Here is a 25,742-nt window from a genome sequence, read left to right on the forward strand (position 1 = left end):
CCCTAGCTAAGAGTGGCTGGGTAACAAAGGTAACACAGTGGTGACAAGTAAAGGAAATACAATTTCTGCCAAGCATATTGGTAAGGGAAGGTGACACGATGTGCTTGGGTTTCTGACGGGACTAATGCATTCAGGTTGCCTTGCCCTGCTGGGCAGTGCTGGCATTTTTTCCCTGCAGTGACAGGCTGGTCATCCCAGGAGAATAAACTATGAGAAATGCAGAGAAAAGATCAGTTTAAATAAATTGTATAGGAAAAATTTAAATAAATTATTTGTGCTTAACGGATCTGTGCTTAGCATCAGAAAAAAAATTGCATCCTAAATTTTAGGAGCAGACACCTTCCCACATTCTGCATCATTGATGTCCTTGTGTTGTGATACAGGGCTGTACAGTGAAATTTTGGTCCATGCCCCCCTGCATTTGAATGCCCTAAAGCAGAATGGGCATGGCAGGATAGTAGCTGAAAGATAAAATTCTGCAGTTACTTGTTTTCCTTAGGAGGACTTCCTGAGCTTTAGGAAAACTCAGTTTGGACGTGTCTGTTTTGCAGTGAGTCTTTATTCACGTTATGCCTGTTTATTGTGAATTGTAGAGCAGCAGTGAAGTGATTCCTGCTTTATTCAGCAAACTGCAGTTAGCTCTCCTGCTTAAAGCAAGCTCATTCTCAATAAAAGATTTTATTATGTTTTAGATATCTTGAGTCAGTTTCAGTAAATTAGTTTTATTTGTGTTGTTTTCTTTTAGCTTCTAGCATTTTTATAAATGTTTTTCTTAAGAGACTTACCCATCCAAAAAGAGAGATCTCTTTTAATTATTTTCCCTATGCACTTGGTAAACAATGAATTTTAAGTGGATGCATTGGATTGTCAGATAAATAGAGGAAATAAACGCAGCAGTGCTGGTCCTTTTTCACTTTGTCAGCAGGGTGACTGATAGATTAGTCCCTCTGGTAACAGAATCATAGAACAGGGTAGGTTAGGATGTGCATGTTACATTATTACATGATTACTCTCTGTGTGTAACTGTATGTTTTAGGATCCCATCCTTTATGCATCTGTCTGTGGTTGCACTGGTTTCAGATCCTTGGTTGTGGGTGATGGTCATCTCCTTGAGCAACTTTAGTACTCATCTTGTGAGGAGGAACAGCTCTGCATCAAATCCCAGCGTGCGGGAGGAGCAGGGATTCTGATGAGGGGCACTGCGGGTTCTTCTGTACCCTCAGCTGGCAGCTGGAACCCCCAAAGCTCCCTGGTCACTCAGTGTCCAGTTCAGGAGGTGCAGAAGGACTGGGCAGGGGAGGTGAGGGACCCTTGAGAGGTTGAGTTGATCTCTGAGGAGCCTTGTCATGCTAGGGACTGAGAGCATGGCTTGTTTTCAGGGAGCTGGGAGGGTATCAGGGAAGCACGAGATGAGTTGAACTGCAGCTCATTTGGAGGCTCTGACAAGACTGATGTTTACAGAAGTTGATGGCAAATTGACTTGTGATTTAAATAGGCATTGGTGGCTGGAGAGATAAAATAAACATCGACATATCAGCCTGCCTGTAATCAGGAAGATGGCCTTCGGGTGATCATCTTGCTGCACAAAGGACACACATGAAAACCTGCTGCTGCAAGCTTTGTTTTTATACATCTTGATAATAGTTTAGTTTTTTCCACACATGGAATCTGTAGCTTCCCATTTTTTACTTTATCTAGAATATCAGGTGCATACTCTCTGATAGTCAGAATGTCATACATATATTTGATGTTGCTGTATCTAGAATACAAATATTAAAATATTTGAAGATCTTTGCAGATCACTGAGTTAATAATTTTAAATTAATGAATAATTTTAAATGTTTCCCATTCATAGAGCTGACAAAGAAAAATACTGTAAGAAGTTCCTCAACCTGTATTGATTGTAACTATCATATTCCAGAGTTTATGCTCAGGAGTTGGATAAATTTGGTTATAAAAGGGAATAAAATCACAAATACATTAAGGAAAACAACACCAATTGATGTTTAAACTTAAGAAAACAAGCAGGTGTGGCATGAACCATCCAGTGAAATACACCCCAAAGCCTTCGTTTTTGACTTTTCATTCTAAGAATTAGCTCTGCAGACCTTGTTAAGCCTTGCTTTTCTGTAGCCATTCCTATGAAAACATAAAGAGGTAGAAATTAAAAATAAAATCTTGTTTAAAAATATTTCTCTAAGTCCTTACACATGGTCAGCAGAAGGGCCCTTCTGTCTTTTAGGGCTGACTCAAAGGTTTGTTGTGTTCTGCTGACCTCCAGGTACCATACATCACATCACGAGCAGTGTAGTGCTGAAGGGATGTTTTTGCACAAGGCTGCAGTGAAGCACGTGCTAATTCAGCAAAAGGGCTGAAATGTGGTAAAGCAGATGATTGGTGAGGGTTGGAGCGAGTGCAAAAAGGCAAGGAAGAAAACAGCTGCTTGGTGTTGGTATTTTCCTTTGCTTTAAGAATGGTTGCTCATTCTGAGAAGGGCTGGGGAGAGGGGACTCCCAGAGAGTATAAAGACTGGAAAATTAATTGGATCAGTCAGGTAAAACGAAGGCAGGGAGAAGATCACTGAGCATGTCCTGGTTAGTTTGACACAGGTTATGGAAATTAACTCTCATTTTTAAGAGCTGGGCCCGAGAGATATGTTGTTCCGTTCAGGTGGGAGTATGTTGAATGTAAGGCAGAAAATCTGTTTTTTCCTGTGAAGCTGAAAAGCCCTGCAAAAAGGGTATTGATTAACCTCCATGCTGTAATAGCTACACAGCCCCTCTCACTGGTGTAATTCCAGGCTTCTCAAAGCACTTGGTTAATTCACATCCCGTGGGGGTTTGAGAGTGAAAACACTGAGGCTGAGTAGGTTTTGTGTGTGTCTTTTTCCTGGAGCTTTCTCCTGGCCCCTGGTTCATGCTGTAGCTGTGTAACTGTGCTCCAGGGTGGCAGAGGCACCCTGTGTTCTTCTTGTGCTTTTTTAACCAGCATATCTGTTTAATACTTATAAACAGCTGTGCAAATTGAAATGGTAAAGCAGCATCCAGTCTTAATTTCAGCAGCCCGTTAGGAAAAGCAGCCAGTGTAGAAATGCTGCATCTTGTACAGTTTGCTGTGTTTGCTGCTGCTGTTAAACTGGGAGGAACTGCTGATACGCTGGCAGGAGTGGGTTATCAGTAATAACATCCTTGGCTGGCTTGACTGCACAAAACCTAAAAGAAATCCAGCCCTTCAGTTCTACAGCATGGAACAAAGTCTTCCAAGACAAAGGATAATTAAATATGGTGACAGATAGCATAGGAGAATAGCTTGATCATCAGAAGCCTTTAAGAAGAGATAAGGCAAATACTTGTTAGGATTGGTGAAGACATGTTTGCTCTACCTTGCAGGTGTGCTAGACCACGTCTTGCAGTCTCTTTTGGGTGGGCTTGCTGCTGTTTGGGTTTGCTTTGTTTGCACTTTTACAGAGGTTGGAAGAAACACTTAAAAAAACACACCACACTTGGAAATGTTCTCAACCCACTTTAATAGCTCATCTCTTCATTCTTTACCCGTTCAATTGTTAACAAAACAAAGACAAAGGAAAGTGCACCTTTGCAACCTCCTTCAGTGTTCTTCATGGAGGGAGCATAAAAAACTGAATGTCAAATATTTTTTCTTTGCAGGTTACAGGATGACAGAATTAGGATAGAAAGGATGGAAAACCTCAATTTTGAGTACAGCCATGCTTTCCAGAGGGTTACTGACTTCTATGCGAAAGAAGTGCCTGGTACTACAGGTATGTAATTCAGATTTTTATGCAAAAGAAGTGCCTGACATTACAGGTCTTTTATTCCAAATATCTTTGAATCATGCATCCTATTAGCCTTTACATCCGTGCAGGCTTTTGGCCACCTCTGCTTAATTTTTGCACAGTGGGATTTTATTTTGAGCTTGGAGGAAAATGAACGTTATTTAAATAGAAATGAATACAGGCCAACCATTACTTTTTTTCGTAACTTGAAGGTGTGTGTTTAGACAGTTTTAAATTTGAAGATATATAGCAGCTGAGGGGGATTACTCAGCATCTGAAATGTTTCTTCAAGTTCACAGAATCCCAGGATATCTAGGGCTGAAATAGTTCTCTGGAGATCATCCAGCCCAAGCCCTCAACCCCAGCCAGGGTCCCCTGGAACCTTTGTCTGGTGGGTTTGGGATGTCTCCAGAGAGGGACACTCCAGGCCCTCCCTGGGCAGCTGTTCCAGGGCTCTGCCCCTCCTTGGACAGAAGCTCTTCCTCCTGCTGGGGTGGAACTTGGTGTGGTTTATTTTATGGCCACTGCTCCCCATCCTGTCACAGGACACCATTGAAGAGAGTCTGGCACCATCCTTTGACAACCCTTTGAGGTATTTCTATGGATTGACGAGATCCCCTCTAAGTCTTCTCTTCTTTAGACTAAACAGGCTCAGCTCCCAGTCTCTCCTCATAAGAGATGCTCCAGCCTCTTACCATCTTTATGTCCTCTGCTGGACCCTCTACAGCAACTCATTGTCTTTCTGGAAGTATGGAGCCCAGAACTGAACACAGCATTCCAGATGTAGCCTCACCTGGCCAGGCCAGAGGGGCAGGATCCCCTCCCTGACCTGTTGGCTGTACTCTTCCTGATGCACTCCAGGATCCCACTGGCCCTCCTGGCCCCTAGGGGCACTCTGTCAGCTCACAGTGAACTTGTCATTCACCAGTACCCCCATGTCCTTCTCCACAGAGCTGGTCTCTTGTAGGTCATTCCCAATCTGTTCTGGTACTTGGGGTTATTCCTCCCCTGGTGCAGGACCTGTACTTGCCCTTGTTGAACTTCATTAGGTTTCTCTCTGCCTAGCTCTCTCAAGCACAGTGTCCCCTTGGTGAATCCCTGCTGGCCACTCCTGATGACCTTTCCTTCTGCATGCTTAGTGATGACCTCCAGAGCCACCTGTCCCTTCACCTTTCCAGGGATGGAGGTGCCTGGCTGGGCATTTCCTGGGTCCTCCTTCTTGTCCCTTTGAAGATAGGAGTAACATTCTTGTTACTAAGTTCTAAAGTTCTTGTATGTGTTCTCTGAGAACAGGAGGACATCCCCAAAAAAACCTGAACTGTGTGGGTTTTTAAAAATGCCAGTTTATGTTGTGGTATTGTGGAGTGAGTTATTGTGTTGTTGCAGCTGGAAGAGGCACTGTAGCAGAGCACTGTGCACAGAAATGGAGATGTCAGAATTCCATTCTTAGTTTGTATCTTTAGAAGTTTGTTATGCCAACAGTTAGTCATTTTTATGAAGAAAAACCCATGGAGTCAAATGTTTTCTGTTTCATAATGTTTACACTGTGGCAATGTTCTGCATTATTTGGAACCATAAGTGTTATTTTGGAGCCTTGGTCTGAGTTGGTTTACAGATCTCATAAAGCACTTTACATACATCACAGATTTCTATCAGAATAAATTGAAAAGCAGATTATGCTTTTTCTACAATATATTAGTAGCAGACAGTGAGTTAACCAGAATGTAAGCATTTAACAAGAAGAATTTTTTTTTTAGGTCCTCAAAAACTATCTGTAATACTAAGCTTGGATAAGCCTGTTATTTGCTCTCTGGCAGCAGTAATTGCATATCTCAAAGAATTTAATTTGGAAAAGATGCTTTACAATCCAAGGTAAGTTGCCTTATATAAACTTCCAATTCAAAGCACCACTTCTTGCAAGTTTTAGCAGACAATGTCCCTGATTGTAATGAAAAACCTGCTAGTGATAAACATAGTCTTTGTAAAAATTACACCTTACATGTGATTTCCTAATCAGAACTGAAAGAATCAAGTGGTTTCTTTGAGTGGTGTTTCATGAAAATCTTTATGAAGTATGTTTGTGTAGACATTACTGTTAGTGATGTGAATGAGCATGTACTGCTGCCAAGTGTTACTGAGAACAAACAAGGTGCAAAAACTGGTAGATACCAGGGAGAAAACTTTAAAGCATGTTTTATCAGCTGTCACATCTCAACCTCAGTTTTACTGTGTAACCAAAATGTAGGGCTTTTTTGGGCAGCTTTAAAAAAAAATAAATTGCTGTTGCAACTTAGCTTTGCAGATGTCATTGCAGTTTGCCAGCAGTGTGTAAATAATGTTTCCTTTCTAAAGCTCTGGAGGCAGGTATAAACTAGCATGTTGTAATGCTCAGGCAGTACTCAGCAGATCTGCTTGAGATGTTGAATCTAGGTATCAGTTTTAAAGAAAACAGGCATTTAATGCATCCTGGCTTTCTGGAAAATCCCTTGGCTGGACTCAGTGGTAAGTAGGAGCGGGGAGAAGGATCACGACAAAAACTGTCGCTAGACCACCACCATTTGTGCAAAGTTACTGCAAAACCACACAGACATGGATATAATCTTGTCACCTCTTAAGTAATCCCAACACTTGGGTTTATTAGATATGCTCAGATGAGTACTCAAGATTTGTGACAGGGTTATGCAGGTGGAATCAAATGAAAATGGAAAGGTGTCGCTGCTAAAGCTTCTCTTATCCTGTTCTGCACAAGTATAAAACATTGCTGTCCTACCTGGCTTAGCTTTGAAGATATCATTGAGGCCTATTAAATAAAACAGCTTTATCTGTCGTGGATCCTCTGTAAAATATTCTCCCAGTTGTCTCAGTATTCCTCTGTCCTATAAGTAGGCAGGATTTCATAAAGTCAGTCTGGCTGCAGACTGGAAACTTAGAAATATGTCATGTCATTTGTAGACCATTCACATGTGGTATGAGATTCTGAGAGTTTGAAGCCTAATTTTGAAGGGCTGCCTACATTGCCAGTTTAGATTACCAGCTGCATTTAAAAAATCCACTGCTGGTGGCAGCTTTAAACACTTTTTAAACACTTTTTCAGGTGTCCACTAAAACATTTGGGAATTATACATGTGTTCTGAATTTTGGGATGGATTTTTTTCCTTAGGTTGCTCTTCTTTCCAAGCTGTATTTAAATGTTAACAAAAAGTTTGATGTGCGTACAGACCGAATGAGGAGAGAATTCCTGTGGCATCTCCCCTGCTGATCCCTCAAGGGGTGTGCTGATCTGTGTGTTCCAGCCCTGTGGTGTGCCTGATTATCCTCTTTGACTGCCTTTTTTTGTTATTTATTTATTTATTTTAATATGCTGGCATAGGTGGAGAAATCTTGTAGAGTTTCTGAGGAAGAAAATGAGTTCCAAGAAAATGCCATTTCGTGGTCAGCTCGTGGGTCACTGCTGTCACAATGCCCTGTGTGCAATCACACGGGAGGTGAATGTTCTTTCAGCTGGAGAAAATGTGAAATCCATCTTTTATGTAGAAGTAATTCAGTAGCAGAGGACAAATGTAATTATGTGGAGGCTTATGTAGCAGCAGTCAGTCACATTTGTAACAGCTGCATCCTAAAATCAAGTGCATTATAGACTGGGAAGGAAAACTAAATCTTGGCATTGACATTTGCCTGCTGAAGGTTGCTCTAATGGATTTCTGGGTAATGTGTGAGCATCTGAGTGAAAAGGCAAAGAAATATTTAATATTTTGGTGATGTTCTGTGAAGAAATAAAATAACATTTTTTGAGATAACTTGTGGTCGGGAGCTTGGATCCTGCTGTTGTTTATTTCTAAAGCCTTTATGCTCCAACTACCCAGTATTGAGTTCCACTTGCTGTTTGTAGTGTGTCATGGGGATCAACAAAGTGAGCCAAATATTGAGGCAAACTCAACTTCAATATTTTCCTAATGCCAGTGAAATGCTATCTAAATACTGAAAACTGAAAGACTTTTAAGCAAATTATGTCAGGCTCATGAATCTCCTGAATTAGGAAATAGAAGAGAAAGAACTTCCATTGCAGTGTCAAGTAACTTAAAATTCCTGGAAGAATTCAGGTCAGTGAGCATGTACAGATGAGTATGAGGATGGAGCTGTGAGGTAGTTTTCAGTCTGTTAATGTGTCACAGAGCTGGATGAAGAAGACCTGTTTGATAGGAAGAATGACAGAAAAATTCATTGCACCTCTGTACCATCTTTGGACAAACACTTTTCTCCCAACTGGAAACAAGTTCCATTTCAGTTTAGTAGGAAGAGTAATGAAATACCATATAAATCAAGGAATCCTCATTGGTGGGGGGAAGCAGGTTTTGCTCTAATATGTAGATGAAGCTTTAAAATCTACTTTTAAGATCCTAAAAACATGAAAATATTGCACAGAAATAAAGATTTCTACCACTGCAGGACTCCAAGGTATGGCTAGGGTGCTTTAGAGTTCCAGCAGCAAGTAAAAATAGATTTAATAATGAATGGCACAAGTTTTTGTGAATCAATGTGTTCTAATACCTTTACGTACGGAAAGACCTTTATTAAAGGCTTTTGTCAAGAAGTTGGTACACATCTAGGAGAGGTTTTCAAGCAGATTCGAGTACCCAGTTTTGTTTGAAAAATCATTATTTGCATAGCAGTTGCTGAGGAAATGTGTCTTGGTGTGTTTCAGTTTTACCTCTGTGTTTTCCAGCATGTTGGATATGGAAGAGAGAGACTTTGTAGATAGGTGAACTTAAAGAAATGCAGGAAATAATACACAAAACAAAAAGGGATTCAGGTCAGAAGTTCTAGCCCTGTGGAAATACTCACTAATGACTTTAAACCTGGTTAATTAGAGTCTGGGCTTGACATCCTTTGCTACACAGATTGTGGTAAATGTCTTTGGTATGAAACCTAAAGAAAACATAAAGAAAACTAATGCTCCTGACAAATGGAGGGACTTGTTTTTACTTCTTAAAGCTTTTAGGGATTCCTGCATTTCTTGGCTGTGTAAGTTCATTCTGTGGTTTATTCAGCCCTAGGGATCTAAAAGACAGCATCTCTAGAGGTCTGTAAAAGGTAATTGAGCAAAGAAATTCTGTTGCTTTCAGGGTGCCTTGCAGCTTCACTCAGAAGCGTTAGAGATTTGGAAAAGGAAAGTAGTTGAAAATTCCCTATCTAAATAACGTGCATTCACTTAGGCTGAAATACTGAGTATGAAATTATATTTATTATCACCTGTGGAGAAAATAATGAATACAGCATTAAAACCACCATTCGCTGCAAGTTTCTTGAGTGGCAAAATACCAGAATCACAGACTGGTTTGGATCAGAAGGGACTTTAAATCCCATCCAGAGCCACCCCTGCCAAGGGCAGGGACACCTCCCACTGTCCCAGGCTGCTCCCAGCCCCAGTGTCCAGCCTGGCCTTGGACACTCCCGGGATCCAGGGGCAGCCCCAGCTGCTCTGGGCACCCTGTGCCAGGGCCTGCCCACCCTGCCAGGGAACAATTCCTTCATAAAACGAAATCTCTCCTGTCTTAGTTTAAAGCTGTTCCCTCTTGTCGTAACCGCCTGTGTAGAAAGTTGCTCTCACTCTTTTTTATAAACCCCCTTAAGTACTGAAAAAATGACAAAGATGATCCAGTTTCTCCAATAACACATAATGATTGAAGTCTGAGGATGTACTTTGCTGTCCTGAGGCAGAGCAGTAACCTTTTCATACTCATCATCGTGTGGTCCTACTCCGAAAAAGTAATTTTATGAGTAGGAACCTCATTCTCATGAGTAGTCCCTATAAGATTCCTAAAGCTTCCTAGAAGCTAATTCCCTTTCTCTGAGCCCAGAGCTGATGTGACCCTGCCTTGCCACACTCCTCTGTTATGGACTTGCCAGCTGTTTCTATTACTTGGGTTTTGTGCTGTTTGAGTACTTGAGACTGTTGCACGTCAGTTCTTTGAAACTGGGGTCACAGTGTCACCTACAGGAGGAGTTGTGGCCTTGTGATCCTGTCAAAATGATTTCTGAAAGGTCACTTTCAGCAGTGCAGGAGAGGGCTGATAGCACCACATTAGCATTTCACACAAGGATCATGCTGAGGCCTTTGCTGCAAAACCAGCCCTGACTTAATAGGTACTTACAACCTTCTTCTGCCGTGTGGTCTCTAAATACCTTATAAAGAACATGGGTTTTTTTCACATTTTTGTCAAGTGCTGATCCCAGGCTGAAGGAAGATGAGTGGGTGGAAGCAAAACATGTTCTGTGACATGTGGAATTGTTGGTTGGGCATATCCTGCAGTTGATCTTGACTGTTACTCATATACTCTAAACTCTCAATTACCAAGATTAATAGCAGGATGAAGTAACTCAGATAAAGAAAACACCTGGGTAATGTAAGACACACATAATTTATGCTATGAAAACAACTTCATCTTATCTGATCTGAAAGAACTGTAAATATACTGTGAGAGAACAGCAAATACACTGTCAAAGAAAAGTAAATACACTGTGAAAGTAGAGTAAATCCACTGTGTGGTGGAACAGAGTGAGTTGTCTTCAGACACTCCTGGGCAGCCCTGCTGTGAACAGGGTGTGTCCTGTGCTCTGAAGCCAGGAGAGGTGGGGGAGCACCAGAGCCAGTAAAATCCACAATCCTGAAACTCTGATGGGACAGGAAGACCCAGGAGCACCCTTTGGCTTTTGAGAGGAGGTGGAAGGAACACCCAGCTGGGTTTAAGAGACCAAAGGCTTGAGCAGTGCCAAATAGGGAAACTGCAGTCAGTCCTGGATGTAGAAAGGTGCTTTTGGAACACCAGATGGTACTTGTTGTTTTATGCAGGGAGTGGGAGTCAGGCAGAAATCATTCCTAATTAATTTTTGCCAGCATCAGCAGTTGTGACTGAAGATAATAAAGGAAGTATTGTTTTGTTGCTTACAATATTGTGTAATTTGGAAAGTGTTGCTGGTTTTGCTTCCAGTGTTTTCTTTTGCTGGTCAACTTCGTTGGTTTCTGAAATAGCACACAAAGCAGAATAATTATGACTATGGGTACGGTTCTGAGTCAGCTGTACTTCCAAGCTGTCATTAAACTTCTTGAGGGCCCTCAGTAGAATCTGCTTTTTTTACAATTCTGTGGAAAATACTTCTAATTTGACCCATTATTTAGGAAAAAAATTGGTAGCAGGCCCAAGCACCTGCATACAACATAAATATATAAGATTAGTCTTTGAATATTTCATATTTCTGAAAGTTTTGGTGCTGTTCTTGTTTTTAGTGTAGCAGCAATGCAGCTGTGTGTGCCTAACAGAAAAGGTTGAGAATTCAAGTACTTTTCCAGCGGGTTTAAAATTCAATGCACTGAAAAAAAAATGGTGGAAAGTGAAGAAAACAGTTTTAAATATTGCCCAGCAAATGGTTCTGCTTAGTCTAAGCCAGCAAAGAGTGTCCTAGATTCTGTGCAGAGGGCAGTCAGCAGGATGATTAACCCAGACAATCATGACTTGATTTGTCAGAAGCATTTAGTGAGGGTATTGCACTTCGTGGTCCTGACTACTATGTGTGTGTCTGAGGCTGAAATGATTTTTATGTCTAATGTGATTGCACACCTAATACCATTATTTTATTAAATAAAGCAACACAACCTTTGGGTTGGTCTCATCCGGTTCTGTGAAGGAGTATCAAAAGTCAAGTAATTTTGGTCATGGTTATTACATAATTAAAACAAAATCAAATCGTTTCAATCTCCCCTATTTCTGTTTTCCTACATAGTTGCACTTGCAGCCTGTTTAAATTTTCAGTAGTGATAAAAAATATGAATATGTATTTTAATATGATGTTTTGAGGATGATTTGTGTTAAAAGTCTGTTCCACTCTTAAAGTATTAATTGTTAGTCCTATCCTTGCTAAATTGTAAACTGAATAAAGTAACCATTTAGTGGAAAAGGGTTAGATAACAGGAGGGCTGGATTTTGTTCTGAGCTTTGTCAGAGTCATTGTAGGAAATGGGGAAGTGAGTCTGAAACTTTATTTTCCCAAGCAGAAAGTTAAAAGAAGTTATTAGTGTTCAGTTCCTTTATTTATTTGAACAGATTTTAATTTCCTACTTGACTTTTTAAAATTTGTTTGCATAACTGTTGAGTTCTCTAATGTGAGAAACCTGACAGTGCTTCAGTGTTCTGCCTGTGCCCAAATTTAAGATATAACATCTGAAATTCCTCTCCCCAGCAATTTCAAACGGTTGTCTAGTGAAACTGAATACATGACAATTAATGGGACAACAATGAAAAATCTTGAAATTTTACAGAATCAGGTAAGGACAAATGTAATGCTTTCTTAGTAAATGCTGAGATTTTCACAGCTGTTGGACATATTTTTCCCAGTGAAGCTCATCAGATTTGCAAATCTGGCCCATAAGTCTTAAATTATTTTAAATGGGATCAGACTGAAGGAAGATAACATTTTCAGAAGCATAAAAGTAGTTAATCTGGTCTGGCTTTTACTGTGAGTTAGGAACATTGCTGCACTTTGACTAACAAAGAACTTTCCTAAAATTTAATTTCTTCAGCAACTGCAGTTGAGTGATGTCTGCAGTAGGGTTTGTTTTAGTGCTCCTGCTCAGAGCTTTATGCACAGACTTATTTTAACTGTTTAATTCATTCTGGTCAATTTGTAAAAGCTATTGTCTAGCTAAAGGAAAAACATACTTAAATATCTTATGCCTCCTGGAGGTAGCTGATGTAAGGCATTGTTGATGAATGAGGTTGATAATGAATGTACAGTTGCCATATCTTAAAACCTAAACACAATGTTTTGAATAACGTGAAGATCCTTCACTGCAAAACCGACTGCTCAGTTAAAAATAATTAAGCTATTTTCATTATTTTAGACTGACATGAAAACTAAAGGAAGCCTACTCTGGGTCTTGGATCATACTAAAACTTCCTTTGGACGTCGAAGACTGAAGAAATGGGTAACCCAGCCCCTTCTGAAATCCAGGTGAGATGGTTCCTTATCCTGGGCTAAATCTGTGTTTTATAGTTGTGATAGTGAGTATGCCCAATGAATTTTGTTTGTCCAGAAGACCTGAGATCCACAGCAGAGTTTGCACAGGAAGTGACACAGTAGAAGTTGTGGGTGTTATATTTAGGTTTGAAGGAGTTAAACCACTCTTTCTTGGCATGGATAATTACTAGTGGGTTTGGACCAAGTTAGAAATTGCTTCGCAGAAGTCAGATTGGGCACCATTCTAATTCTGTATCCTTTTTTAAACAGTTAATGAGGATCACCTGGGACTGCAGGTTCTTTTATTCCTGAACTTGCCCATTAATGTTGGATGTCTTCCTTGCTTCACAAGCATTTACATCCCTAATGTGTCTAATTTCTTCTAAAGCAGCCATGGATGTTTTTGTTATCCCTCTGCATACATGTATTGCACCAGGAGAGAGTTCCTTTTTTATTAATCCTGAAATGTGATGATGGTTTGGCCACTCCTGTATTTTGACCTGTGCTTGATTTATTTATCAGTGCTTTAGAAGTGATGTATTTTGCAGCAGTGCTACGCTGGTTTTCACTTGTCTCGGTTTTGAAATGGGCTCCATCTTTTCTGATTTCTCTTTGCTGACCCAATTTGAGTGTTGTGCTTGAATGTGAGGTAAACAGTAGTATTGAGTCCGTGGGCTGCATTTGCCTACATGTTGAGTTTTTGGATCCATTCATTTGGGTGTGTGTTTCCTGAGGATTGTTAATGTAGAGTTCATTGAAGTTGTCACTTTCTTCCCTTCAGTTGTAGCATACAGCAGGTCTTTTGACTTGGTTATCCACAGTATCGTTCCCCTCTGTTTTACTTCTGAAAATATATTAAGCAGTTTTAGTGTTTATTGCTTTTTGACAGGTTTAAATGGTGAGGTATACCAGTGTTTTAGCATCTTGCTGTTGCTGGTAATTTACAAATGTGTCTTCAGAAGCATCTATTTTTCCTTGACCAAATCTAGTATGTTAAAGCATTGTACTTCTGAGGCATCACTACTTAATTTTCTTATTAGCCTTTTTGTAATAAGTTAATTTCAGTGGGCCTCTTGTTTTTTGATTCTTCTGATAACAGCTTTCATGTATCTTACCCACTTGCAAAGGCTTTTGATGTGACCATCCTAAGCAGCATGGAGGTCAGTCAGAGCATTGCATTCACCTGAAAAGCATTTAGGTAGAATTCCGCTGCCACTTTGCAGGAATAGACGGAAATAAATCAGTTTATTTCTCTTCCTGCCGTGGCGGCCTGCTGGGTTTGTGTGTGCAGTTGTCAGCGGAGGGAGCCAGAGCACTGAGGATGGCCCCGGGCAGGACGCGGCTCGGGCTTCTCCCAGACCTCTCCGGCCGCGCTGCTTCCGAGTGACCACGCCTGTAGGTCAGCAGCTCAAGCACCGCTCCACAGGGAGATGGAGCAGACTGCAAACTGCTTCCCTGGGGACTTCAGGCCCTCTTTGTTAACCAATATGTTTAGTTTAAACTCTCCCTTCTCTAAGTGCAGAACTTTACAGGCTCGTAGTTCTGTTTCCTTCTCTTACTCCTCTGCTCCTTCTCACTTCTAGAGAGGGATGCTTGGCATTTTCAGGCTTCTGTGGCTGGAGATGATGGTGCTCCTCAGTACTACTTGAAGCAGAAAAAGCTATTTTGCTCTGTGTACTTCTCCCTTTTGTACTCTCAAGTTGTAATTTCGGATAGTTAGTGCATCAGGCATCTGGCAATATTGTTCCCAGTAATGCACAAAAATGCACTCAGAGAACATTCCGTAATTGTAATTTACCTGTGCCTCCTGGAGTGACATTCTCAGAGGAAGTAAGGCTTCTGTACTGCATCTTTCCCAGTCACTGAGTAGGTGTATCAAGTGAGAGGGTGTAATTACTGCTTTATGCCTTGGAGTTGAAAATCACTTGGGATGATGACTAAATTTCCTGTGAAGGAACCATACATTAGATTGAATAAAGATGGAATGTGTACAGACTCATTTGGGCAAACTTGAAGATATTCTTTAAATCATCAGTGATGCAATACATGTAGAGACAAGATCTGTACATTTGGGAAAAAAAGAAATGGTAAAAAAAAGCTTAACCAATAGGGGTGTAATGTCCTCACTTACTCACCTGGGTACATGAAGGTAATGAGATAAGAGTGTATCAGTCACCAACAACTGAGCTTTTTAGGAGTAATGAGGACAGTTGTTTTCCTGCAGAAGTTACGTATTTTACGTGGATTATAGAAGTGCTATCTTACCTCTGAAATTCAAGTTCCATCGAGTGCCTTTCTCACCTGATGTCTGTAAGCAGAGTGGAAGAAAATCAAAGTGATGTCCTGGAACATTTCTGAGTGAGTGAAACCTGCTGTCCTGTCGGGCAATGGGGTTCCAGCAGGAGAACAGCAGAGCAGCCACAGGGCTCAGGACAGCGCACAGGGTCCAGTGTTGTAGCACAGTGTGATCTTTGTGTCTTTGTCTGTGTGCAACAGTTACAAATATTTTCCTTCCTAATGCGAAATAGATCTCAGAACCCTTGAGGCTGATGTGAAAGTCATTGCTTTTTCAATAGCTGCATGAGGAGGAGAAGGACAAGGTTCACACAGGCCTGTGTGAACTCTGTGGCCTGTAAGTACAGACAGCACTGCATCAGGAAGGTGATTCCCCTACTCTCCTGCTCTTGCTGGAGAGGTGGAATGTCTTTTAACCATCAGTGGGTGGACAGGATATGTGATTTCTGGTGCCATAGCCAGGGGGAGGGAGAGACCTTGCTGTGGAACTGGGAGAGAACCTGACTGCTGTTTGCCTCTGTTGCAAAAGTGCCTTCTTTGGGTTAAAAGAGTTTCTAATGCAAAATTTTAAAAGCTGAGGGATGTGTGTGAGATAAACTGGGAGTGGTAAAATACTGGGGATGTGTGATGTGCACATATTAGTTTGCACAGTAATCTCTCCCCTTGGGGTGTTCTGTACGGGTTTTTGAGGGTTTTCATGTTTGAAGTAGTTTAAACAGACTGAGTGACCCACGAGTGCCTGGATTGTTTTACTTTAATATTCTTCTGTCTCTCTTAGAATTTTAGTGTTACATATGATGTGCCTGAATTTATCTGTAGCCAATTTATATTCGCCTGGTCTTTTTCTAGTCAAAGCTGATGTTTAAATCTCAAGAAAGGAGAAAAATTGTATCTGTTTAGACAGTTGCCAAAAACATGTCAACCTTTGCTTTGTGCTTTAGAGGAACCAAAATTTTAATTACCTCTCAAAAACTGGATTTCCATTTTTTCCCTGAGATTCCAGCATACCTTGTCCCCGCCTTTTCTTCCAGTTCTAGATGAGATGATGCTTTTATAATATTGAAGCCTGGTAGGATAGTATTGATAATTACTATTAGTCTGAATATGCTTTGTCCTCAGGAGCTCAGAATGAGTGTAAGTATAGCAAATTCAGAACTGCACAATTCAGGACTACAGACAGTTCCTTATCTACTCCTGAAGAAGAGGAAGAGTGTAAATTGGCATTACTAATGCAACATGCATTACTTGGAGGATATATACTGTAGAACTGGGAAGAAGAGGGTCCCTTTATAGTGAGATTGGCAATGACATGTCTTTTGTAATATAAAATAATGTTTTGTTCTAAATTTTCTCACTTTGAATGTATTGAGTGCTGTTTTAGTTACACTTCTATACACAAAGTATAATCCTAAAGGAAATTCTTTCAAGTTTGACTTTGTCCTTGTTCTCATAATTAAAATATCAGGGCAGTAAAACAAACTATCTAAATGTCCTTGGAGAAACCCATCTTAATTCGGACTTAAATTGGTTGTCAGTTGATACCATCATCATCCAGTGCAGGATTAGAATTTTTTTTTTCCCCCAGCAGTAATTTATGAATAAAATCCTCTGATCCTACAGCAGGGCTAAATTTTCCTCCTAAGAATAACGACTTTATAGAATCAGTGCCAGTATAAAATGCACAAATGCAGGTTACAGCATATGCCTGAGATCTCAAAATTGTTGTAGGAAAGAAAAAGATTGCAGCATCATCACATGTATTGATTCATTTTTGCTAGCTGTGTTTTGGTCCCTTTGAATGCTGTGTCTAATTCCTTATAAATGGAGCAATCAGGCATTCATTCATGTTGGCTAAAGTAGCTAATTGTTCCCTTTTTAGGCACAAATAGCTGAAATACATTGTGTATGAACATAAACAAAGTGTTTGATTACCATTTGCATATTTTGGACGTTCTTTTAACAGATGTGAAGATAAAGTTTAGGGTACTTGTATACTGCTGTTACGTATTTGAGATCCATTCAGGGAGATTGTCCTCTCCTGGCTGCATGTTCACGTTGGACCTCTCTGGAGAGCCATGAGACATCAGTTTTGAGAGTAAATTACTTGAAAAACAAGTGAACAGATCCAGAAGGATGCTTAATTTTTTTAGGTTTCACTTAAATTTCACTGCACTAATTATGATAGAATTACCCTTGTTTGTACTTTTTTGTTGGTGCTAATGGATAAAATTCCAACAGTCACACCAAAATTTTACAGATCGGGGTTCATCCCATAAATTAGCCAGCCCATAAATAAAAAGCCAGAGGTAAGGGTGGCATCCCAGCCTTTAGGGGAAGGGAGCACCCAAGATTGGCCGGGGCTCATGGCTGAGAGGAAGGGCAGAAGTTGGAGGGCCCACAGAAGGCCCCGGGGTTTTGTTAGCAGATGACACACCTGGCAGGGAAATTGGTCTGTTATCCTGAGCAGGATAAGCACCAGCAGTGGGGTTTGACCAGAGGGACAGAGTGACAGGAGAGAGGGGGGGAGGTGGATTAGAGAGGGGAGAGAGGAAGAAAGGGAGGGAGGGGTCATCGTTCCTGGCCCCCACGCCGGTGCTGCTGGCGGAGTGTCTGTCCCTGGGGCGTGCACACCTGGGGCCCCACTCCTGCAGGCACCTGTTCACAGATAAGATCTCCTGCCCTGGAGATAAGCTCCTGGGTTTCTGTGCACAGTAGTTACGAGAGGCAGTCTGTTCCAGACCTGTCTGGAAAAGGGTCGGAGGCTCCGGAGTGTGGGTGGTCCTGACCCTCCTGCTTCCTGACCTCGTTCCTGTTGATCTCCAGCAGGCACAGCACGGATGTTTGTCCCGGAAAAGTGCGTCCCTGCCTCCACAGGGTCCCTGCTCCAGCCACAACAGTCCTTGGCTGCCACTGCCAGCAGCCCTGGCTGCCTCTGCAGCTGTCGCCCGTCGGCGTTGGGGTCTTCATCGCCCTGACCTCCCCGGCTTCTGCAGTAAGCCAGGGCTTCATCTTCTGTTCTTTGAAAGGACATCCTGAGTTTATGGACTGCATAGTGGTAATTCTGCCAGGGCTGTGGTTTTGATGGCATTAATTGCCTGTCATGAAAGGGGAGTGGTCTAAAGCAGGGGACACTCTGTACCATTTAACATGGTCTTTAACTTAATCAGCTCATCCAAAGTCTTCATTCGTGAATGGAGGTCTGAGGGGAGGTCAGAAAAAAACCCATAATGTATAATCGAATAATTTAAATTATACATTTTCATTCTTTACAATGCTGCAGTTAGGAGGCTGCTAGGCTTCGATTTAGATACCATAGTCCATGGGAGGCAGTGTGTGTTGTTTCATACCCTTCATTATGTTTTTTAAGGGGTTGAATTCCTGTAACTGACAGTTCTGCATATCTCTGTTCTCTTCGAATGGATTTAATAATTAATAAAATTAATTTTAATTGTATACACTGTACTTGAGTTATGTCCTTAGCATGATGAATGAATTCATACTGTGTGCATTTAGCATAAGTTAAGAGATTTCTGATAAATTTGTATTTATTTACCTTGGATTTAAATAATACTTTACATGAATGAAAATGTCCTGCGGCTATTATATTGCAGTTACATTATCAATTTCACTCTGCTTTAAATGTAATGATACATTATCACATCTAAAAATGTTAGGTTTGCTTTGCTGCAGGAGAGACCAGCAGACCTCTGTTACCACTCCAGCAACCAGCAATCCTGTTCAGACTGCTCAGATGTTAATTCAGTGCAGTGCTTTCGTGTCTGCAGCCTTCTGCTTTGTCAAAATAATTTTTAGTTCAGGATTCAAACATGTTCTTCGTATTTTCTAATTTTCTGTATTGTTCACTGTTTGGCAGCAGAATAATGCAGGGGAGTATCTCATTATTTCACTTCAAGTAGTTCTTCTAAATGACTCCAATAACAATTCTGCAGTTAGATTTTGTTATGTTTAAATACACTGCAAAGTGATTTTAGTATTGTATTAATGATGCTATTCTTAGAGGGGGGTATGGCAGAAGTAAGAGTATTGCTTTTAGTCAACTGAATTATGTTACATTATTCCACAGAAGATTGCTTGGAAAATTGGATAAAGCTCAGATTGCTGACATGGTTTATACAGATGAGAAAGAACAGGCTAATATTGCACCTAAATGCAGCATGAAGTAGCATCCAGTTTAGCTGGCTGTTGAGTTTCTTTGCATAATGTTAGATTCAGGTTTTCTGGTGGTGGAATTCTTTTCCAGACCACAGAGAGTTTGGCAACCCCAAACTGTGTATCATATATGCTGGGTAACTGTACAGTGCACAACAAATTTCTTTAGAGATGGCTTAGCAACTGATCAGTGTAATATATATATATTTATATATTGGCACTCAATAAAATGTTTGCTCATTTCAGTCTAAATATTTAAAGTTTAAAAGCATACTTTAAAATTTATCATCTGTTTTTATGATATCTTGTCCCAGTCCTTCCTTCCTCATGGGCAGCAAAGGACACAATCCTTCGCTGTACTTTCTGACTTTTGAAATAGGAATCCCAATAGGTTTTCTTTACAGGTGGAAAAAAAGGGGTAATTTGGTACTGAGTACCATTTTCCTGACCCTTTCTTCTTTGTGGGATTAAAGCAGAAAAACTGTGTGGATGCTTAGTTTTAGATTACTGGAGCTCCAGTAACACAGCCATATGTGAGGATGATTAAAGTGCAGATTAGGCTTTGGAGGGAGGGGTTTCTCAAGTATCTCTGTCTATTTAATGTATTGCTGCCAGTTTCCAGTTGGCTATATAGTAATAGTGCCATTTAAATTAAATTAAAGTGTTCTGGAACAGAGTTTTGCTGCTTACAGTGCTTTTAATAATACAAAATAAAGGTTTTTATCTTCTTTAAGGTACATATGCTTATAATTTAACAGTTCAGTACTCCCTCATGTGGAGGAGAAGTGTTCCAGGGTTTCAAGTACAGCAAGCTTAAGTAATTCTCCATGAAAATGGGATTGTGGGTGGCGACACTGACCCTTCAGAACATCACTGTAGCTGCTGGTTTGGGGCTGTGTGCTCAGGGTGTTTCTGGCTCTGCCGTGGCTGTCAGCACTGCTCAGGTTCCTCCCTGTTACCCTGCTGTCGGTGGGAGCACCTCTCTGACAGGCAGAGCTGAGATCTCTGCTCCTGGGGTGCAGCTCCTGTGGGTCATTCACTGCCCTGCCAGGCTGCTCCAGCACGTGGGGCAGCTCTGATGGGTCGGGGCCAGGGCTCAGGTTGTTCTGTGCTCAAGCAGCACCACTGCCAGTGGCTGCTCTGTGCTGCTGCTGCTGCTGCTGCTTCCAGATCACCTGGCTGCCCATAGGAATGGGGGAAATGTGTGAATTTGTGAATGTGAATGTGTGAATTTGGCATTGCTGGAGCAGTGGATCGGGTGTGCTTGTGACCTGCAACAGGACTGCTAAGCAGAGCCTGCCAAGTCTCACCTTTCTGTTTTCCTCAGGGTTGGGAAAAAAGCCAGTGTTGGATAGTGGAGTGTTGTGAGTGCTCTGGTGCTATCAGAGAGTCTCTGCAGTTCAGGGATAGTGGTGAGTTCCCAGGGTGCCCAGGCAGCAGAGGCTGGCCCCTGTTCATGTGGCAGCAGTGGGAGGGTGCGTCTTCCCGTGCTCCAGGGCACAGGTGGGCAGGGCCATCCTGGTGTTGTACAGCAAGGCTGCTCTGGGGGTCAGGGTATGTCATTTGTGGCAGGTGAGGGAATGGTTTTACTGCTTTGGCATAAAGAAGTATGACACTGAAACAATCCTGGCACATGACAGCTGTTAGGTTTGTGTTTATCTGAGAGCACGCCCAGGCATGATATTCCCCTTTCACATGAGGTGCAATAAAATTTCAAGGACTTAGATTCAGCTGTCTTCAGGGCCAGAGGCCTCTGACTGCTGGACTATTGTAATGTCTGCAACCTGTGGAGGTGCCTAATTTCTTTGGTTTCCTCATGGACACCATTTATGAGCAGCCACACTGGCAATTGGCCTGAAAGTTCTGCAGTAAAAGCCAGGGGCAAGACAGGCAATCTTCCAGAAATCTTCCATTTGGATTGTGTCCTTAGTTCCCATCCCTCTGTGCTGGCTGAGCTCTGAGCATCTTGCTGGTCCCTGAGATTGTGGGCTGGGCTGCATGTGCACACACTTGTCTGGGATGTGAAGTGTCTGCATCAAAGGACTGATTTCTCCTCAAACTGCATGGATGGATGGGCTTTGGATGCACCCGTTTACCCCTACTCTCAGTACTGCCCTGGGAAGCAGCAGGAAGCTAATTTGGTTGCGCAGAGAGCAGAAATGGAGTTACCTCTGCAATCTACAGCCAGTCTATGGATATGTTGGAAGGATACAGAGGAGATTGGGGTAAAACTTGGTGGTAGTTGTCCTTTTTGCAGCCCTTTGCTTTTAAGAATATGATTGTAAGAAAGGTGCCAAGAACTATGGAATTGCCTCTTCTCATAAAAAAAGTGTTTCCTCACTTCAGGAGGACATTTCCTTGACTTCAGTCCCAAAACACAGACATAAATGTTACAGGTTTTAGCAAAAACCAGTAAAAAAACCAGCACAGTTCTGATCCATGTAATTGCCAATCACTGGTTGGGACCAGACACAGAGGGGCAAAATGGTAAGGGGTATTTACAACCTGCTGGAATAAAGTATGCTACATGGAGTTCGGATGTGAACTCTAAACTCCCTCTGCCCATCCTCCAGGCACTTGTCTGTACAGTTGGGGTGGAGTACTCAGGATTCAGTGTTACTCCTGTTATAAGCCCCAGAGACACATGCAGAATTGGGCACTGAAGTGTGTATTGGGCTGTTGTGAGCACGGAGAGGGGAGAACGAGCTCATGTCCAGGATCTTGCTTGCATTTTGAGTGAAATCCCAAGATTCTCTGCATTCCTCAGCTCTTTTACTAGCCTACTCATGAGGATGTGCCATCAGTCAAGGATTAAAAAAAATCAACCCAAAGCAAACCAAAGGAAGAGGTTCATTAGATGTATGCCTTGCCCTCAGAGAAATACGAGTTTTAATTATTGATCATCTTCTTTTACAGTGAGATAAATGCCCGGCTTGATGCTGTGTCTGAAATTCTGCTGTCAGAATCCAGCGTGTTTGGTCAGATTCAAACTCTGCTTTGTAAGCTGCCAGATTTACAGAGAGGCCTCTGCAGTGTCTTCCACAAGAAGGTATACCCATCATTACACTAATTTATTGCTCTCTAAACAGCATCATTCTGTCTTAGTGTACTTCCTTTGGTTTTGCATGTTTGTTTAAAAATGTTTTCTACTTAGCAAGACTGAGGCTCACATATTAAAGGGATGTGAGTTTATAAAAATCAGATGTGGTAAAATCTTATTTTGTGATCAGCAATATGCTGATAGAAGAAATGTCTGGGCAGGGTTCTAAAGCACGTGCTTTGGATTGCTAGTGATAACAGGAGAACATCTGTGGTAGTCATGATTTAGTGGCTGGGTTCAGCGAGGTGGCATGGTGCAATAACCATTTGCCATTAACTGTTATTTGCCTTAAAGCTTTGCATTCCATGTGGTGATCTAAAATCACATGTGCAAGTGGAACCACTTGGCTGTAGTTTTCTGTTTTGAAATGAATGTTGATTTGTTTGTAAATGCTCTAGTTTGGACCTCACATCCACATTTTAACAAGAATCACTTGTAATGAGACTCTGACAATTCTTAGCTGGAGCAGATTAATGTGCCAACAGCACCTGTGGAGTACTTAATGTTCTTTCATTTCACTGTTCTATTTAGAGGTTTTGACAGGTTGTTTTAGATAAAGGAATAGAACGAGAGCAAAGTTGCAATTTTTTTGGATGGTACAGCATAAAGTTTTCCTGTTTGTGAAAATCTGAAACCCAGTTATTGTGCACTTTTTAAAGCCCTGAGGTGTTGCAGTGTTTGGCTCTTGGAAAGGCTTGCTTATTTCAGTGAAAGGATGCAGAGGTCCAGCTCTAAGGAAGGTTGTGGCAAGAGGGAGTGTGCATCAATTTACCCATCCTCTAAAGTGTACCATATTCACATGAAACAATTGTTGGGTTTCTTAGTCCAAACAACTGCCCAGGAATTAGGTAATTCACTTTTTAATGGTTTAACTCATTTCAGGTTTCATACATAGTGCCGTTTCTAGGAATGTATCCTCATTTCACAACATCCTGGCACTGCTCTGCTGCTGCCCTGTGGGGTTTGTTTGGTTTGGTTTGTTTGGTTTTATTTTCTGCATGTACTCATTTCTTCAGATGTCCCTCCCTGCTGTAGAACTGCTTGCCTTTCTCAGCTTTAAGCTCACTTTTAGGTGGAGCCATGCAGAGACCTGGATGTTCGTGTGGTTTTTGAAATGAGGTGACAATGCAGTTTGTCTGAACAGCAGCCACTGTAGCATGAAGGTATGTGTTTAGTGAGTCAGATGTTGGAAAGAAGCTGCGGGAGAGGAGAAATGCTCCAGCAGAATCCCTAAAAAGGGTAAATTAGGGAGGAAAGCTCTAAGGACACGCTTTTCATTTGAGGAATTTGCTTCCCCTAGTAAAATCCTGGGTTATGCAGAGCACTGTGGAGAGGACCTGAAGCACTGAATAATCCCTGAAGACCTTTAGGACTTCAAGGAGATGGCAGTGTCCCTGAGAGACAGGGTCTGTTTTCAATAAAGAGTCAAAAGGAAACACTGGGAAACTGATTCTGAAGCACAGGTGGTGAATATGGAGCCTGAAGAAGGGTCCCAGTGAAGCAGATAGGTACTAGAGAACATGGAGTAACTGGGTTTCATGGATTTTTTTTGTGGGCCTTTTCCCCCCCCCCCCAGTGAATGCTGCCATTTCAGTTCCCACCACAGAACCCTTTCCAGTTCTGTTAATTCCAGATGTCCATCTCTCACACACTCAAAGTGAGATTTGGTGCAATTTCATTCCCATGAAGGGAGTCAAGACTCTGGGTGGAACACACTGATGGCTTCACTGAAGGAATGTGCTTGTTAGTTCACTGTCAGCAGCAGGAAAAATAGGTGAATGCGACAAGCATTTCATCCTCCAGGCCCTTTTTACTTCAGTGAAGTTATTATCTGAGGAGGTGTGTTGTACAAGGAGACTCTGAGGTGTACAGAGATGGCTGGGGTGTCTCAGTCATTCCCAACATTCTTTGGGATGTTTTTTTCAGTCAGGTCAGCCACTCCAGAAATTTCATTGTGCAAAGCCCTGTGCACCAGTAACCTCTAGAGAAGACAGAAAAAAATGAAGGCAAAACAATGGTCTGTAAGGGAAAGCATCCTGATGAGAGCTTTTGTGGTAAAGGACATCCCTGTCTGTTTTCCTGGTCTGACTTACACTGGGTTTTTTTTGAAAGCTTGCTAATAAGTTGTATCTGGTAGCATAATTCAAGCTGGCAGTTTTAACTTGGCCTTTCACAAGTTCCCGTTGCCTCAGACCACCAAGACCTGTTTCTGATTTACCCCAGGAATAAGCAATCTTGAATTAGAACAGCATTTTTGCAGTGGGAATTGGGTATTACCTTGGTGGTCACAGTTGAGCTGCAGTTTTGCCCCAGCCTGAAAAAGGACTGTGGGAGTGGTTAAGGAGACAGGAGCAGTACTGCAGTTGCCATGGAGAGAGGAGTTAACTTCACAAGGGCTGGTGGTTGTTCTCAGTTTGTGCAGGTCCAGCACCTGACACCTTGCCAGGCAGAAATGCTCTCTACTGCAGACAGGCCTCACTCTTCTCTGTGGAAAAAGAAGGGTGAGTGCAGGTGAAATGTTTGAAGACCTCTGGTTAGCCCACAGAAGCTGACTGCAAAAGGAATCTGAGAGACAGGCAATTTTAAAGAGCTTGGTCTCAACAGTGCCTGGAGCTGATGTAGAATCAGGCCTTGGTGGCAGAGGTGGTGCTCGGAGTTTTCCAGCACCAGATCAGCCCGTGGAGCCTGAGGAGAATCACCAGATCACCTGGCACAATTCAGACCACACACGTTTCCTTCTGGCATTGGTGACAGATACAAGTGGCAGGACCCTACATTTTTGCCTCAGTTAAAGTGGGAACTTGACTTGGAGTGTGGCAAAAGAGGGTCAGTGACCAATGTTTGAACAGGTTTTAAAACCAGTACGGAGTAAACATGCCATTAGTACTTTAAGAAATGTGTCCTACAGGCCAGCCTGATGTTTCTTGCTGTTTTCCTGCGTGGTTTTTCAGTGTGTTTCAGAAGATAAACATTTATGGGTTGAACCTGTATAAATATTTATCTTATTTGTACCCTTTGCTCAATAAACATTATTTTTTTAACTAAATCACAGTCACCAAAGGATTCGTCATAACAATTGGCCATTAAATGTACAAAACGGATTAAAGTGGAGCTGTTTACCTAAGGATGGAGAGCAATAATCAAACCTTACCACCACATGTAGTAAAACATCATTTCAGTTTGTTCTGCCTTTGACTTCAACCCTAGGCTCTCTCTTGCTCCCAGTTCCTCACAAACTGCTGCACTTGGGAGAACCTGTTCAGCTGTGGATCAGGCTCTAGAGGTTTCCTGCCCACGTGCCAGGCTGCTCACCTGAGCAGAATGGAGCAGGCAGGTGCTGCAAGGGGGGTGTTTAGTGCCTGTCTGCCCACA

The 25,742-nt window shown here is 41.8% G+C and overlaps 1 protein-coding gene across 1 annotated transcript in view; it reads left to right on the forward strand.

Annotated features, from left to right (window-relative positions):
• MSH3 (mutS homolog 3) overlaps positions 1 to 25,742 on the forward strand; it is a gene marked incomplete at its 5' end in the record, with an annotated part of 87,898 nt that overhangs the window by 26,413 nt on the left and 35,743 nt on the right. The window contains 5 exons of the mRNA XM_017739005.1: positions 3,666 to 3,778; positions 5,551 to 5,665; positions 12,029 to 12,113; positions 12,690 to 12,799; positions 22,187 to 22,319. Coding sequence (XP_017594494.1) covers positions 3,666 to 3,778; positions 5,551 to 5,665; positions 12,029 to 12,113; positions 12,690 to 12,799; positions 22,187 to 22,319 — 556 coding nt within the window. The remainder of the gene's footprint in view (positions 1 to 3,665; positions 3,779 to 5,550; positions 5,666 to 12,028; positions 12,114 to 12,689; positions 12,800 to 22,186; positions 22,320 to 25,742) is intronic.

Source organism: Corvus brachyrhynchos, unplaced genomic scaffold (assembly GCF_000691975.1).
Source record: "Corvus brachyrhynchos isolate BGI_N302 unplaced genomic scaffold, ASM69197v1 scaffold1097, whole genome shotgun sequence".
Taxonomy (NCBI): domain Eukaryota; kingdom Metazoa; phylum Chordata; class Aves; order Passeriformes; family Corvidae; genus Corvus; species Corvus brachyrhynchos.